This window comes from Micromonas commoda, chromosome 11 (assembly GCF_000090985.2).
Source record: "Micromonas commoda chromosome 11, complete sequence".
NCBI lineage: Eukaryota > Viridiplantae > Chlorophyta > Mamiellophyceae > Mamiellales > Mamiellaceae > Micromonas > Micromonas commoda.
In genome coordinates this window covers 756,167-772,764 of record NC_013048.1, presented here as the reverse complement: position 1 = coordinate 772,764, position 16,598 = coordinate 756,167, and the positions used below count along the sequence as shown (strand labels likewise).

The following is a 16,598-nucleotide window of genomic DNA, read 5'->3' as shown; positions in this document are numbered from 1 at the left end:
GCCCCGCGCCCCGACGAGGAAGGCGCGCCGCTGCTGACGATGGACGCCGCCATCAGGGAGCTGTGCGAGCGCGTGCGACTTAGACTGGATAGACTGAAAGGTGAGCACTCTCGAGCAGCACCCCCGAAACCCTCCCCGCGAGGCCTTTCACCCCGCGAGACCCACGCGCTGACCCCCGCGGCTCCCCCGATCGATCGCGCAGGCCGCACGTGGAACGGTCGCGACGCCGAGCTGGACGCGGAACTCTCGAGCGTCGAGTACGACATCAACGGCGCCGAGTTCCTCCTGAAGGAGATCCGCGCCAAGCTCGCGACGTCGTCCACCAGGAACCTTCCCCCGGTCGCCGCGTACAGGGCGTCGCTCGAGTCGTCGCGTCGCGTGCTCGCCGACATACGACGGGGGGAGCCGAGGGCGCACGGGGGCGCGCGGGGGGTGAGGGCGACGCGTTCGGTGGGTGGATCCACGCGTTCGATGGGTGGATCCACGCGTTCGATGCCGGCGGGGCCCCTGGGACGGCTGTGGAAGGGGACGGTGAGCTTCGTGAAGGACCTGCTCGAGGATCCCTTCCTGGACCCGCTGCTGCCGCCGGCGCTGCTCGCGGCGGAGGCGGAGAAGCGACGGAGGGGAGAGGTGCCGGAGAGCGAGGCGATGAGAGATTATCGGGCGGCGGGCGAGAGATCGGTGGACTATCACGTCGCCGCGGGGTATTACGGAAGCCGGGGGCCGAGGGCGGGGGCGCCGAGCCGGGAGGAGGGCGGCGGCCGGGAGGAGACCGGTTTCGACAAGCAGCGTCGACGACGACGGAGGAACGGCAAGAGAACCGGAAATCACACCGAGGGACGCGACGTGTCCCCGGTGCCGGAGGAGGGTTCGCCTCCATCTCCGGACGAGGGCCGAGCACCCGTCCGCGTGACGCCTTCGCCTACCGACGCGGCGGGTGAGTCTCGAGACGAGTACGCCGAATCCGCGTGGGACGAAGACGAACAGCTCATGCGTCAAACCCGGGAGAACGCACGCGACGAGCAGGCGTGGATCCGTGCGCTGCAGGGCGCGGGCGGCGGAAACAAGGTTGGCGCATCCTACGCCGCGGCGAGCGCCGCCGCCGCCGCCGCCCCCACCGTTTGGGGCCCGACTGGCCGAGACGTCGACGACCTGGTGGACAGGTACTCGAATATGGCCGCCCGTGACGACCCGATGATGCTCTCCGATGCGTCTCCGGGGTCTACGCCGCGGTACAGCGAGGCGCCTCCGGTTTTTGGTCGAGTTGAGGAAGCAAACAATCAACAGAAGGAGGTGGACACGGAAGCCTCCATAAGGCGAGAGCTGTTCATGAACTCATCCGGCGCTGACTCCAGGGCGCGAGCCAGGGTCGCGGCCCTCGGTCCAACCGACGGATATCCGCGCAGTCCTTTCTCGGGGGACGCCCCACCGGAGGGTTGGGTTGAGGAGGAGCTCATGCGAGGGGTGGAGCGGTTGGAGCGCGGGCGGGAGATGCTGACCGACGCTCAGCGGGTCGCCGCCGACGCAAACGAGACGGGCGACGCCATCCTCGGGACACTTCGGGAGCAGCGTGATGCTCTCATTCGCAGCCGCGCCGGCATGGAGGGAATTAAGGAAGACATGAAGCACAACGAGCGGCTCGTCAACAACATGACCAGCTGGACCAGATTGGGCGTCAAGTCACGGCGCACACCTTGGGGCTGAAATCTTTAGAAACGTAGCGATTTGCCAGGTCCTCCCTACTACTACTATCATCGCTGGGTCAGGGCCTCCAGTCGAGCGAACGGATCTTCTGGCTCGATCCCGGCGTGCCTCTCCCCTTCCGTTATCGTCATACCCGCGAAAACATCCTCCGCCGCCGGGGAGCTTGCCCCGATGTTTGCAAACATGCTCAGACCGTCCACATCAGCGCCGCTCCTAATCGCCGAGTTGGGAGTCACATCAGCCAACACTGCGCCCACGCCCCTCGATAACGCCTCGTACTGCAGAGCGATCGTCTTGTACGCATTCAGGAGCGCGGGTACGTCCCCAACCTGAAGATCATCCGCCCTTGCGTAAAGGAACTTGTACGGCAGGCGAAGGGTCCCGGCGCCGTTCTCGGTGGCCAAACTCGCCGCGCCCTCAGCCTCCACGTCCTCCACGGTGGACCATCGAAGCGGATGCCGCGCTCGGGCGTTCGCACCCGCGAGCTCGCGCTTCGCATCCGCGAGCTCGCGCTCCAGACGCGCGCGATCCTTCTCCAGTGCGACCGAGGCTGTCCCGTTGGGCGACCGCGGGGGCAAACCGGGGACGTCCCTCGGCGCGGGCGGCGGCGTCGCCCCCGGCGCTCCCTCGCGCAACATCTTCTCCGCCAGGCTCCCACGCGCGCCCGTATCACCTCCTCGTCCCTCACCAGCCCCGCCCCCCGTCGCCCCGTCGCCCCCTCGCTCCCCGTCGAACGAACCAGCCGCGTCGGGTCCGACGGCGAATCCCTCGGCCGCCATGTGCGCCTCAAACACATCCTCGTCCAGGTTCGTGAACGCCGAGTGGTCGCACGTGGTCAAAAAGTGCGTGGCTGACACGAGGTTGGTGTAAAAGTATGCAGCCTCGGACACCAGCCTGGACTCAAGCCTGAACCGCGCTATGTACCTCAGGTTGGACTCCAGCCGCGGCGGGTTGGCCAGCATCACGACGTAGATGAGCACAGGGAGGAAGTCGTCGGCACCCGCGGGTCGGTTCCCGGCGGATACGTTCAGGAGGTTATTGATGACGCGGCAGGTATTGAGCACGCACACGAGCTTGTCCCTTGGGGCCTTGAAGTTGTTCACCTTGACGAGCTCGTTGCGGGCCAGCGCCAGGGACGCCTCTACACGAAAGCACTCCGGTATGTCCAGGTGCTCGGGTCGAATGAACGTTCGCAGCGCGGCGATGCGTCGCCCGAGGACGTCGTCCAGCGTGCGTTCCTCGTTGACGACCGCGAATATGTTCGGATACAGCTTCGTGGTGAGATACTTCTCGAGCCCTTCCCCGGACGCCTCCAGCTCTTCTTCGGACGCGCCCCTCCACGCGGGGTGCCCTCGGAAAGCAGCCTCGGTGTCGCGAAGGAAGGCCTGGATCCTTCGGCCGTCCTCATCCGAGTCCCGCTGCGCGTTCGCCGGCATCTGAGCATCGCCGAACGACGATATGAAAGCCTGCATGGATGGATAAGGGCAGAGCGCGGGGTCACGCCGGTCGGCTCGGCACTGGGAGCGGGGCACGAATTAAGTAAGTATCGTCCGGGCGGGTCTCCTCACCTTGATGGATTTCACGAGCTCAGAAGCGCTGGGGTGCCGCATCTTCTCGAGGAAATTTTGGAACGTGAGCGGCATCCCCTGATCGCCGTCCGCCATGGCTGCCGACCACGCTTTTACGGCCGGGCGCAACAACTTGTGTTGGGTTCGATGCTAACTTCTGCTGGTTCAAAAAGGCCTGACAGGACTTGCGGCGTGATAACAATTAGGCTAGACGCGCATGGGATGAGGCACTGGACTGCCCCGGTTTTTGGGCGATGCAACTACGGCACAATGACGCGACACGCGAGTTTCGAATGAGCGAAAAACCCGCGAGAGGGTAGACACACGTGATGGGAGTGCAACTGAGCTCAGCATTACAACCAAAAGTTTTTTATGAAGTGGGAGCGAAACGCGAGAAGGAGTCTTCAAGCGCTTCGATCAAGGTCACCTGAAGGTGCGGATACACATTCGAGAGCGACGCTTAATCGAAGAGGTCGAAGTCCATGGCCTGATGAGGGGAGGAGAAGGGAGATACAGGTCAGCGTCGGGTTCCAGGCAGAGCGTTCTCATTCGAGGTTTGCGAGAAATAATCAACAGCTTGGGGCGCGGGTCCTGCCATGGGATGCACGCATCGCGCGAGCGCGACAGCGCCATCCGTACGTAGGATCCACGCTCACGCCCGATTGGACCGGGAGCCAACCATTCGCGTGTATCGCGTACGTCAGGTAGGGGATGGGCGATACGGGATGGGGTTTGAGTCTCACCTCCTCCTCCTCCTCCTCCTCGGGCTCGGGCTCGGGCGCGGCCGCGGCGGCACCGCCACCGCCACCGCCGCCGCCGCCGCCGCCGCCGCCGCCACCGGAGGGGACGGAAGCGAGCTTGGCCTGGCCTTCCTTGATGAGCTCAGCGACATCCTTGCCGTCGATGGCGGCGAAGAAGGACTTGAGCTTGGCGTCATCGACCTCCGCGGAAACTGGAAAAAATAGAGGGCGAAGCGGGGATGACTGTCAGTGCCGGTGGGGGGCGAAAAGACGCATTCGCGACGTCTTTCGGGGCGACATTCGCGCGCGTGTTTGAAGATACGGTCGGCGACGTACCGGAAGCGAGGACGGCCTTGACATCAGCCTCGGAGGGGGACTCCTTGCCGCCCATCTGGGCCTGCGGAACGAGGGAAGGAGAGGTAGGTTAGAAACCCTAATAGCGAAAACCCGGGTTGAGGGAACGATCCTCCGCGGAGGAGGGGTGTCAGAGGCGCCGCGTACTCGTACTCACCAGGAGGTAGGCAGCGACGTACTTCATTTTGTCTGTTTGTGTTGATTCGCAGGCTGCACACGAGGTGCTTTAACCGTGAGGGGCTTGCGATGCGTCCTTGGGAAGGGCGACGGATGGGCTCGGTTCAAGCTTTTTATTCGGAGGACCGGACCTCGTTCGTTTTTGGCGCGTGGCGCGTTTTTGGCGCCGTCGATTGGAAATATGGTCTAAAAACTCGAGAAAAAAACCGGAGTTCGATGACTGACCTGACGATCAGTGAGCCAGAAAAATAGCACGACTCCTGCCAGCCAGCTCAAGAAGGATCACCAGGCGCCCTCTTCCGCACTTGAGAAGGGCGCTTGCGTAGAACGAGTCGTCCCAGTCGCCATGTCTTGGTTTTACGTGGCCATGCAGCGCGAGCCGGTGGTGATGTGGAGCTGCTTTATCGGTTTCACGGGTGAGAACCCGCCGAACCCGTTCCCTCGCCCTTCCAGGCTAACTCCGTTCAGAGACGTTGCGCATACGGAAGGGTTTTTCTCCTCGCTCCACCCGATCCAACTCTGGGGTTGTTCATCACGGGCGGACGATGCAGCGCGGGTGACTGCCGCCGCGCGTCGTCCTGATTGTCCGAACACGCAAACCGTGACTCGCCTGTCGTCGTCTTCCAAACCCTCGCACCGCCCCTCGAGCTTCTCCCAAACTGACGATGATTTTTCCACCTTCGCGTCTCCATCGACAGGCATGATGTTGCCCGTCGTCGTCCCTCCCATCCGGGACGCCTTCAGCGGTACGAAACCCAAGGCCCCGCCCAGCCCCCATCTGGTGGCCAAGGCGCTGACGGGGAAGTGAGCGGCGGGACCCGGCTCGCTTTGGAGCATGATGTAACACGATAGCCTTGTAGTCCTATGATAACTTAGTCAGAACTTTCTCGTTCACCCGCACCGCACTGCGGCCAGGTAGCTGCGCGGCTCTCCTTGTCCGAACGAAAATCGCGAATCTGAAGCTGAGGCCGCATTCTACCGGCGCGGAAGGCCAGCGGGGACCTTAAACCGTCAGCTGAACCCGCGATATGGTCATGTTGGACATGAGTAGATAGTCCGCGCCCGTCGCGACTGGTGTCGCTGACGATGACAAGCTTGGGAGACGCAAGGAGCGTATCCCAAATGGGAACCTCATCTTCCGAGAATAATAATTCGGCGACGGAGAGAGCGGGTAGAACGGGTTCGTCCTCGGTGACGGAGCGGAAGAACCGATTGGCCGCGTTGGCGTACGGTGGCGCTAAGGTGAGCCTGATCGGTAAGGAGAAGCGCAGAAGGAGACGGTCGGTGGATGTGCCGAGCACCCGTGCTGAGTCAACGAAGGATCCGCCAGGGGTGACCGACGCGACCGCGGAGGGACCGTCCCATCGGCCGAGACCGCCGTCCACTCGGAGCTCGGGAGACCATGGTGACAAGATCTCTCTGAGGCAGGCGGCGTATCGGGCGATCTCCACGCGAGCTCGTGCGGTCGAGAAGGTTCGCGAGGGGCTCCGGGAGCGGGGCAGGCTTCACTCATCTCCAACCCCGCGGCGAGACGCATCGGCAGTGGAGACTCCTTCCTCTTCTCCTCTTCCACCGGCGCCAATCGTGACGGTAGAGGAGCTTCCCGCGGGTTCCCAAGAATCTTCTGCGCGATATGATCCGATTTACGTGGATTCGAGCGACGAGGACGCCCCGCAAAAGTACTCAGATGACGAGGACTTCGAGGTCGAGGAGGTCGAGGATGAAGAGATCGAGGTCGAGGAGGAGGAAGAGCCGCCGCCGGTGTTAAATTACCGAGCGCCTCCCCGCGAATCTCCCCTCAAGCCGGTGACGCCGGTAACTCCGACCGTGGAACCTGTCGCTTCAAACGAAACCAAGGAGGAGGCGCCTAGGAACGCGCACCGTTGGGGCGTCCTGTCGGGGACGACCTCCTCGACCCCGATACGAAGCGCGATGGCGGCTCGACAAGATGACACGCTGCCAGCAACGTCGCGTTTCGTGTCGTTACCGTCGTTGAAACCTCGACAGCCGCAGCCGCGATCGTCCAGCCGACATGATGGATCGAACGAATCATCGCCTCCGTCAAAGCAGCTCGTGAATGAGAAGCTTCCCCCGCTCTCTGGCAGGGGAACCCCAACCTCTGTGCTGAAGAACCAGTTGGCTGCCGTGGCTTATGGGGCGATGGCGTCGCGATCGTTGGCACCGACGCCACCGTCGGTCAAGCTGCCCGCCCCACCGACAGCGCCTCGGGAGCCGGGATCTCAGCAGGGAGTTCGTGCGGCACGGGTGCAGCAGAGCACCATGATTGCAAATGATATCTACGAAGATTTCAAGAAAGGATTTGTTCCGTTGCGGGAATTGGTAGCGCGGAAGAAAGCTGCCGAGAAGAAGGCCCTGCCCCAAAGAAAGCCCAGCAGCTTAGGAAGAAATCTCTGGATGGTCGCCCTGTCCGCAGTGAAGTGGAAGAGCTGGGTGCGACGCTCGAGATCGGATGGCGTTGCATCACCTCGCAGGATAAAGTCGCCCGTGCGACTGCTCTCACCGGTGAGATCCAAGATGCGCAAGGACGAATGGGCCCGATCGCTGGATCGTGAAAGGAAACGGATGAGTCTGACAACCCATCGATCGGAGAGCAACACTTCGCGTGAATTCGCTGTCGTCAGACCCGGGGCGTTTGGGTCTGAACCCGAGCCAGTCAGTCTCGGCACAGCGGCGGCGGATAATCGCGCCGCTGCTGCATACTCCAAGACACAAATCAAGATCCTGACCAAACGCGACATCAATCGAGCAGGGAAGGACAAAGACGCGAAGATTGAGACGCCAAGGAGTAGCGCCAAGGTGGTTGCTACGCCTCCGCAGTGGATTAAGAACCCTCTCGCGCACTCTGCTGCTGCAGCGAGGAGGCGCAGATTTTTGACCGAGATGGCTGCTGCTGACGCAGATCCGGAGCTATCTCGTCCGTCGTCTCGCGCACCGACCAGACCGTCATCACCGAAGCTTGGAAAACGTAATGAGACTCCATTGGATCGCCTCCGTGGGGCTGTCAAGCGCCTGATGGAACATAATCGGAACATGAAGCGGAAGTCTCTGCAGAGCCCGCAAAAGAGGACGCCCGATCGCGTGCGTGATGCCCAACAGCGCGCGGAGTGGGCGCAACGGATGCACACGGAGGATCAGGCGGCAGCGAGGGCGGCGGAGCATCTCAGGAGAAAGGCTGACATGCAGTCTTCCGCTTACGTTAGGCCTGGAGCGTTCGGGTCGGAAGCTTCTCCCGTACAGATGGGTGTCGCCGCCGCCAATCAGAGGGCAACATCTGCTTACTCCATGCTCACAAAGAAGCCGACACCACGCAAACTCACCCTCTCTCCGATTGCAGAAACGAAAAAGCCGGCGGATTCACCGCCACCGCCGAAAGAACCTATCGCGTCTCCGTTGACTCAAAAGCTGGTCGAGCGCGCAAGACGGCGCGAAGCTCAGCTCAGGAGGCAACGACGAAAGTCCAAGCCGAAGAGAAAGGGTTTCAAATCAACATCAGATTCATCTGTCCAAGGTGACGAGGCCGCTTTCTCGGCAGGCGACATGCGCGACATCGAGGCGCAATACCGATCGCAGGCGCGCGAAAGGCCGGGGCAAGGTAGGGCAGGCGTCAAACGGGGAGTCAAATCGGAATGGGCGATGTCTCTCGAACGAGAGATGCGGATGCAGAACGAGGCGCGACTGCGAGAGGAGGCTCAAAAGAGAGAAGCGTCGCCAGAGCACGTTCCACGGGTACCTGGAGTCTTTGATGCCACTCTCACTCCCGTGGAGCTGGGCACGAAAGCGGCAGCCAAACGGGCGGCGGCGGCTTACACGACGAAGCGACGACGGAAGAAGCCCGAGAAGGACGACGATGATGCGTACTCACTCAACTTTGACTCTGACGAGCTCTCCGAGGATTTTGACTCGGACTGGGATGACGACGAGGTGTACCTGTCGGCCGAGCTCGACGCTCACTTCGACAACGTGTCACCGATTATCAGACAGCCGTCGGTATCGCCCGAACCATCTCTTCACAACGCCTTCGTGAGAGACATCGCCACAGATGTCCTTCGCGATGCGTGCGAGGCAGCCGCGCTGGACCTCGCCGGCGAAGTGCTCCGCGAGGCTCGGTTGTCCGCCGCGTTGGCCGACATTCTCGGCGAGGTTTCCGCCGCCGCCGTAGATGTCGCTGAATTGGATTCAGCGTTCGCCCACGACATCATTTACTCAGCCCTCGATCTATGCGATATCGAAGAGACCGTGTTACAGACTGTGTACGACTGTGCGGATGACGCGGCGGATGCGGTGGAGATTGACGCCGTCGTTTTTGGTCAGATGGAACGGGCAGTTCAGGCGTGTGAGCTCGATGATTTCATTCTAGATGTCGTCTACGACATAGTAGACACCATTCCGACGACAAGTGAGCGGTGGAAGGAGGACATGGCGTTCGAGGCTGCAGCTGCGGAGAGGATGGCGTTCGTGACAAAGCTGAAGGACAAAGCCGCGTCTGAAAAGGAGAAGGATCGTCCCACGAGCCGTTCAACAAGTCGAGCGTCCACCGAAATGGAGGAGCTGCAACAGAAGTTGGACGCCCTGCGCGAGCAGCACAAACAAGCGCATGAGAATATCCATGAGAAGCGGAGGTGGGGAAGGTACCTGGAACACACGCCCAATCACATGCTTCGCGACCGCAAGTTCACCCTGGAACAGAGCGAGAGCATTTGGGACGAGGAGCCCGCGGTGGCGCTGCGCTACCGCAAGAACCCACTGTACGATCCGATCTTGGAGACCAACGACGACATCCTGGAATGGGAACCCAACGAACCCGTTGCATTCGTCCCGCCCGAGAGCGTCGCGGACCCCGATGAGAGCGTGGATGACCTGGAGGAGGTGACCCCCGATCCCCGTCGCCAGCGCGCGATGGCCCGGGATGAACTCGCCGCGCGGGCGTACCGACAGAAGCAGCAGCTCGTTTCATCGCCCAGGGCCACGCCGACGAAGCGGACAAAACTCAAGGATGGACTGCCCACGGGCTTGGCGATCAAACGCGCCGAGCGCGCCGAGCGGATCGCCGCGAAGACACGGATCGCGCACGAGAAGGCGTTGCTGGCGCAGGGAAAACGGCCGCCATCCCCGCAACCTTGGGAGGATGACGAGCTGGAGGCAGATCTGCACGAGATGTTCGAGGAGGAGAGGCGAATCAGGGAAGCCGAGCTGGCCGAGCAAGTGGCGGAGCAGCACGCGGCCGCGCGTAAGATTCAGGCAATGCACCGCGGCAGGATGGCTCGTAAGCATGTCCAGGCGAAGAGGGCTGAGGCAGTTGCCAGGGCGCAGGCTCCCGAAGACTCCCCGGGATCCTCACCCGGGCAAGAGAACCACAGCCCGGGCGGCAAGAAGAAGCGCAAACCCAAGACGACTTCTCGAACCAAGGTAACTTCTCCCCTTGAGTCCGTGTACTCCGCCTCCGGCATAAGAAGGAAGGTGGGAAGGAGCTTAGCTTAACACTACGAAGGTAGAAGACATAGACACTTAGCACTCTTTAGCACTTGCCTGAAATACTTGCAAGTTAGACTACGAAAAACTCGAGTCGCCCGGATAGCTCGAGGCACAACGCGCTGCAACTTGGACGCTCTGACCACCATCTTTGTACGGCTACGACGTTGATGTCCCTAGACAACGCGTGATTACCTCGGATCGTAAGCAAATCGGTCGTGAAGTGCGCGAGTGGTCAGGCGGTGGGACGATCCTTCCGCCTTAAGCGTATTTGAAACATCCACATGGACCAGTACGCGCGCGCGGTGGCGGAGTACCTGAAGGAACACGTCGGGGTTCAGGACGTCAAGTATGTTCAGGGCAAACCCGCGACAATGTCCGACATTCAGGCCTGGGAGGACGCCAACTCGCCCTTCAAGCTCCCCGAAGATCTCAAGGCTTTCCTGCTCAGCTCCGATGGTTTCAAGATGACCTGGGACGTCCTATTCAAGCAGGAGGTGCACCACCTGGGAAACATGCACATCAACTCGCTGGCTGAGATCAAGAAGATGCCCATGATGCTCGTGCCCCACGACGACGCCGATGACGATGACCTCCTCGTGGTTCCGCCCGGTTCCGTTTGGGACCCGCGCCGCGAAGACGACGGCGCGAGAGGTCCCGACGGGTGGAAACCCCCTTTCCCGTCGGCGGCGTTTGATCTCGACTCCTCGGTCAGGCACGGTCGCGTGGCGCTCGTGTTTGTACCGTCCTTCGAAGCGTCGTCGTCGGGGCCGAACGTCGGCGATGAGCTCACGCCGATGAGGTCCGTTCCGCACAAGGCGCAGGTGTGGTTCCAGGACATATCCACGCGTTGGCACATCATGGCGGACTCGTTCAGCGAGTACTACCGACTCATGACCGCGCACCTGGGTCTGCCACGGTGGCACTACAAGCTCATGGATGTGGGTATGGATCGACCCACGACGCAGTGGTTCAACTTCTTCAGGCCGGAGCTCCTGGCGATGGACCTGGACAAAGGGAAGCTGAGGAGGCAGGAGAGAAAGCGGAGAAATTGATTATTTTTTCTCCCCTTTGGAAGCCAACGGGACCGACACCTTAGCACTACTTAGCTAGCTAGCTATAGATCTCCTAACATTATACACGACCTAACGAATAGTCCCACACGGGGTGACGATATGTCACCCTTCCCGTGCGCGTTCCCTTCGGTACTACAACGTGAGCTTGGGTTGCCTACTTTTCTTCGCGACGAGATCAGGTGGTAACACCGCATGCACTCCCTCGAGCACGCTGGGCATCTTCCTCACCGCGAGCAGCACGTCATCGTGCGTGATCACCTTACCCTTACGATGCTGCGCGAACGCCGCCAGATCGTCCGCCAGCGTGTGCACGTACGTGCTCGTCAGCTCCGTCAGGCACTGGGCAAACTTCGGCGAGATCCGCACCCCGTGCTCCCTCGAAGCCTCCTCGGCGATCTTGACCACCTCGCACTTTAGCCTCGCGTTCAGCTTTTCCTTCTTCTTCTCGTTGGGATCATCCACGTGGCGGTCCGGGTCGGCAATTGCGCCGCCGTGACCCTGCAGCACGAGGTCATCGAGCTCGTCGTCGTCGATCATATGCGCGCCCTCCGAGTGATTTGAAAGAAAAGGTGTGCCAACTTTCGTTGGCTTTGGGCAGTGGGGCAGAAGGAAAATGGGCTCGGTGCTCCTTCGCTTTGAGTCGTAACAACTCACATTCAATAACAATGCTACGTGCGAGCTTCTTCGCTCCTCAGTACTTCGAACTCTTTATCCTCTTGGCGTCTTTTGCCTTCTGGCCGGTCATGATACCGAGCTGGGTCGTGTTCCTCACAACCTTGGCCAGGCCCGCGCCGGCCTTGGCTCGCTTGCTCGGCCGCCTGTTGAGCATCTTGGGATCCAGCGGCCAGTAGGCGTAGGGCTCGAGCGCGCCGTTCTTCCTGTCTCCCGTGGCGCCCTTCTTCGCCCTGTACCTGTCCGCGCTGTGTTTGCCCTCGCCCTTCTTCGATTTGACCGTCTTGACCGTCTGGCCGGACTTGGTCGTGCGGGACGTCTTGTTGGTCCGAACGCTGCGGCCCGAACGCATGGTGAAACCGCCCATCGTCTTGGCCGTGCGACGCGACACCCCGCCGAGGGACTTACCGCCGACGGAGCGCCCATCGTCGAAGTCATCCTCGTCGTCGCCGTCGCGACCGCGTTTTCGTCCCTCCCTCTCCTCGACGATGACCAGGCGACCGCCCTCATCGCGCTTGTACCCGCCGAGGTCGTCGTCGTCGTGTTCGCCGCCCCGGCGCTGGTTGAGCATGTGCCGGCGCATCGCGCTCTCGTCGAGAAGGTTCAAGGGCTCGGTGCCTGAAGCGGCTCCGGGTAGCCTCGCACCGCCAACGGCACGAAGCGCGTGAGCCGCCGCCGCGCTCCTCGGCCCGCCGCCGCCCGCGTCCCTTCTCGACGTCGGCGCCATCGAGTAGGCACCCCGGCCGCCGCCGCCGCCCACCGTGGATCGACCCCCGCGCCCCGTCCTCATCGTCTGACCGTCGTCGTCGGAGAAGACCTCCTCGTCGTTCCAAGCGGACTTGCGCGCAGTGCGGGCGGACTTACCCGCGAGGGACTTGGCCCCGCCGCCGAACTCGCTGCCGGCGACGGACGCCTTCCTTCGCCTCTCGGTCCTCACCTCCTCGCGTCGCATGTGCTGCACGAGCGCGGAGTGAAGCTCGGGGGTGACAGCCTCGACAGCGTCCCAACCGCATCGCTTCACCATCCGCTCCATCACCACCCTGACCTTGCTCCTGAACCTGTTGAACCCGTCCTCGTCGTCGCAGCAGTGCAGCAGCGCGGGGACCAGCGTGGGGAGTTGCGCGGCGAGGTCTGTCTGGGGCAGACGAACCGCCGCAACCTTGATGAAACCAATCGCAGCCTTGATCACCTCGCGGTTGCCGGTCTCCATGAGGGCAAACACCGCGGGAAGCAGCTCCGGAACGGTGGACACGAGAGCAGCGCTGAACTCATACAGCAAACGCGCGAGAGCCATGATCGTCGCGCTCTGCATCGTGGGTGTGGCTCCAACCACGCCGGCCAGAACCGTCATGAAAAACTTGCGCACACCCACGCCCATCTCCTCCCCGTTGACGTCGTCCATACCCTCGAAATCATCGTCGCTGTTCGCCGCATTGGGTGCGTCCTCGTCCTCGTCCTCGTCGCTTCCCTCGGCGAGCCACGCGCCGAGCATACCGCCGCCGCCGCCGGCACCTCCGCCGATCTTGCCCGAACCGCCCGCGCGACCAGCCTTGCGCTCCATGCTCCGGGGGATATCCACGAGGAGACTGAACGCCTGCTGCCGCGTCCGCGCGTTGGTCTCCTTGGTCGCCACGATGAGCTCGCCGAGCAACACCGCGAAGGAGGACCCTTGGGCTCCCATCGCGACACCCTCCTCGGCCGAATCCTTCTCGGCCTCGCGTTCCATCAGGCTGGGCAGGATCGCGGCTACGCACCGCAGGCGGTACCTCCTCGCCGCGGGTGCGCACATGCCCGACCCCTCCACCAGGGACTCCTCGGCGGCGTCCCTGTTAGCGGAGAGCCAGTCACCGCCGAGGTTGGCGCCGGGACCGACGTTGGGTTTCATGAGCGCCGCGAGGAGCTTGTACGCGCGCTTCTGCACGGCGGCGTCCTTCTCCAGGGCGGCTGGTCGCGCAGCCTTGAACACAAGATCTCGCGCCGCGTTGTCCAAACCGGGCACCATGGCCAGGGACAGGTCCATGAAGGTACACCTCCTCGCGGACCGCGTGTCACCGCCCTCCTTGAGCCCATCGGGCGCATCCTCGGCGTCGGACGTCACCTTGACGAGCTTACGAAGGACCGTGCGGAAGAAACCGCCGAGCGCAGCCGTCTCGGTGATTTGCGCAAAGCACCCAACCGTCGCGCTGAGCTCGCCGCGTCGCTCGGGTGGCGCCGCGACGAAGAGGTTAAAGAGGATGGGAAGAAAGTTGCGGGCGTACTTGGCGACGGTGGCCGCCTGACCCTCCGCAATCTGCGCGGTGAACCAGTCGGGCCTGTCCTCCAGTAGTGCCGCGGTGGCAGCCGCCGCCTTCGCCTTATCCTCGTCGTCCTCGTCCTCGTCGACGTCCTCGTCGGCGTCCGAGTCGGCGTCGTGCTTGTCGGCGTTGACCACCGCGCGCGCCTGCTGAATGAGGCGACGGAGCGCCTCGGTGAGGGGCCCGCGGAGGTCCGCTCGCGCCGAGAGCGCGCTGCCGAGGCTCGGCGCGAGTCCCGGGAACGATTCCGACGCGTCCTGGGGCCAGCGGCAGAAGGAGGGGAGCAGGCTCCACAGCGCAGCCTCCCCAGCCGCGCACCGCTGCGCCTCGAACGCGCGACCCGCAGCCTTCGCCTGCGCCGCTCGCGCGCCGAGGCGTCGCGCGACGGGCAGGATCTCCTCGGAAAAGTAGGAGATCCTCGCACCCTTGAGCGCTTGGCGGAGGAGGGGAACGAGCCACAGCCTGGCGCCCGCGGATCCCGCGACGTTGCCCCCGTCCTCGTTGAGCTCGGCACCCGCGCCGATGTCCATGTCGTCGTCGCCCATGCCCTCGTCGACGTCGCGACCGTCCTCGGACTTGGCGGCGATCTCGGCGTCGATGCCCTCCTCGAGCCGGAGGGGAAGCACCGCCAGTACCTGCTCGGGTCCCAGAGCCTTCACCGCAGCCGCGAGGCACTGCGTGAGCTGCGCTCTGCACGCCAGACCCTCCGCGTGCGCGCCCATCTCACCCAACGCCTCGAGGCAACCGCCGAGGATCGCACCCGCCGCGGCACCGAGGCGCTCGAACGCCGCTGCGACGACGGGGAGCGACACGGGCCACGCCGCGCGGTACCGGAACCCGAGCGACGCCTTCAACGCGGACGCTACTCCGATAACCGGGGGTGGCCTCGCCGGCGCGGACTTACCCGCTGCTCTCGCCGCCGCCATCGCCTTGATCCCCTCCCTCACCATGTTGGTGTCCACGCACTTGGTGACGAGGGATGCGAGGCAGGTGCCCGCCTCCATCGCCACCCCCTCGTGCACCGCGTTCAGCATCTTCACCAGCTCGTGGCACGCCAGGGGCAGCGCGCGGGCTCCAGCCTCCGCCGGGTCGAGCTCGTGCAGCCGGCGAACGGCGGCGGCGTGGGCGCGGATGAGGGACACGGCGAGGGTGGGTCGGCGCGTGGACTCGTTCTGCGCGGCGGTGGACAGGGGACCGATCGCCGCCGCGGCCGTCGCGGCAGCCTGGCTCGAGACGGACTCCGCCGCCCTCGGTGCCTTCGGGACGCCAAAGCCGGTGTTTCCAGCCGCGGCTGCGGCTGCGGCTGCGGCTGCGGCGGTGGCGCTCGCGCCCGTGGGCTGGAAGAGCGCCACGAGCGCATCGCACGCGTGTTGCGTCAGGAGGGGCTCGGCGAGGTCCAAAAGGCCGGTCACCGCGCCCGCCACCTCCCCCGCGGCTGACCCGTCCAGCTCGCCGAGGATGAGCTTCAGCGCGACGAGCAGGTGGAGGGACTCCTGAGCCGCAGCCTGCGCGCGCTGCTCCGCCGCCTTGGCGCCGGACGCGCCGTGCATGCTCGTGAGCTCACGAGCAGCCTTCACCGGCGCGCGCGCGATGGATACGGCGACGTTCGCGAACGCGCGGCTCGCCGGCCCCGCCGCGGATGTTCCCCTCACCGCGCGAAGCGCCTCGGCGACGGACGCCGCCGCCTGCTTCCGCACCTTGGGCCTGGAGTCGACGCACAGGTTGGAAATGGCGCCGAAAGCCTTGGCGCAGTGCGGCCACTCGTTCGTTCCCGGGTCCTGAGCGTCCCTGAGCGCGGCGACCAGCTGTCCGATGCACCGAACCACGCCCCTGAGCGCCACGGGCTTCTCCTGCGCCGCGCGACCGGTGGCGAGGAGCACCTGCATCGCGTGGGGTAATCGGCTAAGCACCGGGCCCGTGGGGGCGTGCTCCAGAGCCACTCCGAGCACAGTCAGCATCGCCGCGCTCGTCTCGGGGCTCGCCTCTGTGTTAGCCCGCTCCAGGGACGACAGCGACGCCGCGAACACCGCCGTCGGCGACGGCTTGATTCCCTCTTGCCTGAGGATGTCGGCCACCGCCTCGAGCACCGCCGTCACATGCTTCGACTCCGCCGACGAGGACGTCAGGTTCCTCTCGTACAGCTCCGCCACCGGGTCGCCAATCTCGAAACCTTCGAGCTCGGCCATGTCGTCAAATTCGCGCGACGAAGCGCCGACCTACTCTCGTCGGGGCTCACGCGCTCGCTCGTTGTGGGTGGCGCCCCGCCGCCGCCTCCGAAAGATGTTGAGATCGGTCGGTTGCAAAAGAAACTCGTCAAACTCGTCGGAACCGCCAACGCGTCGAAGATTGATAACGTTGCCGTCGACGTCGCATACGTCAGAGCGCGTGTACGGCGGGGTCGAGAGCTTCTTTTTCTCGTCCAGGCGCGGTATCGCCCCTCGCTAGCGTCATGTCGAGTGGTACTATCGACGTTAAGGATGTAAAGGTCAAAGATGCGGCCGGCGAGAAGGCGGCTCTGAACGC

The 16,598-nt window shown here is 63.7% G+C and overlaps 8 protein-coding genes across 8 annotated transcripts; 4 read left to right on the top strand and 4 right to left on the bottom strand.

The window, feature by feature from the left end:
- Positions 1-39: 39 nt before the first annotated feature.
- On the top strand, positions 40-2,425 carry MICPUN_62629 (predicted protein; the record flags this gene model as incomplete). The annotated part of the gene is made up of 2 exons (XM_002505235.1): positions 40-100; positions 203-2,425. 2 exons carry the CDS (start codon positions 40-42, stop codon positions 1,702-1,704), a joined length of 1,563 nt encoding a protein of 520 aa, XP_002505281.1. The 3' UTR covers positions 1,705-2,425.
- Positions 849-3,368, bottom strand: MICPUN_106275 (predicted protein; the record flags this gene model as incomplete). The annotated part of the gene is made up of 2 exons (XM_002504933.1): positions 849-3,174; positions 3,277-3,368. The coding sequence occupies 2 exons, from the start codon at positions 3,366-3,368 to the stop codon at positions 1,752-1,754; spliced, it is 1,515 nt and encodes a 504-aa protein (XP_002504979.1). The 3' UTR covers positions 849-1,751.
- A 364-nt stretch (positions 3,369-3,732) lies between these two features.
- On the bottom strand, positions 3,733-4,610 carry MICPUN_106274 (predicted protein; the record flags this gene model as incomplete). Its single annotated transcript, XM_002504932.1, has 4 exons — positions 4,524-4,610; positions 4,349-4,409; positions 4,016-4,224; positions 3,733-3,759 (listed from the first exon to the last, which is right to left on the bottom strand). Exons 1-4 carry the CDS (start codon positions 4,548-4,550, stop codon positions 3,733-3,735), a joined length of 324 nt encoding a protein of 107 aa, XP_002504978.1. The 5' UTR covers positions 4,551-4,610.
- A 279-nt stretch (positions 4,611-4,889) lies between these two features.
- On the top strand, positions 4,890-5,351 carry MICPUN_62626 (predicted protein; the record flags this gene model as incomplete). The annotated part of the gene is made up of 1 exon (XM_002505234.1): positions 4,890-5,351. The coding sequence occupies one exon, from the start codon at positions 4,890-4,892 to the stop codon at positions 5,349-5,351; it is 462 nt and encodes a 153-aa protein (XP_002505280.1).
- A 314-nt stretch (positions 5,352-5,665) lies between these two features.
- MICPUN_62625 (hypothetical protein) lies at positions 5,666-10,042 on the top strand (the record flags this gene model as incomplete). Its single annotated transcript, XM_002505233.1, has 1 exon — positions 5,666-10,042. The coding sequence occupies one exon, from the start codon at positions 5,666-5,668 to the stop codon at positions 10,040-10,042; it is 4,377 nt and encodes a 1,458-aa protein (XP_002505279.1).
- Positions 10,043-10,317: 275 nt separating this feature from the next.
- Positions 10,318-11,088, top strand: MICPUN_62624 (predicted protein; the record flags this gene model as incomplete). Its single annotated transcript, XM_002505232.1, has 1 exon — positions 10,318-11,088. One exon carries the CDS (start codon positions 10,318-10,320, stop codon positions 11,086-11,088), a length of 771 nt encoding a protein of 256 aa, XP_002505278.1.
- Positions 11,089-11,241: 153 nt separating this feature from the next.
- MICPUN_62623 (predicted protein) lies at positions 11,242-11,646 on the bottom strand (the record flags this gene model as incomplete). The annotated part of the gene is made up of 1 exon (XM_002504931.1): positions 11,242-11,646. The coding sequence occupies one exon, from the start codon at positions 11,644-11,646 to the stop codon at positions 11,242-11,244; it is 405 nt and encodes a 134-aa protein (XP_002504977.1).
- Positions 11,647-11,800: 154 nt separating this feature from the next.
- MICPUN_62622 (predicted protein) lies at positions 11,801-16,261 on the bottom strand (the record flags this gene model as incomplete). Its single annotated transcript, XM_002504930.1, has 1 exon — positions 11,801-16,261. The coding sequence occupies one exon, from the start codon at positions 16,259-16,261 to the stop codon at positions 11,801-11,803; it is 4,461 nt and encodes a 1,486-aa protein (XP_002504976.1).
- Positions 16,262-16,598: the final 337 nt, after the last annotated feature.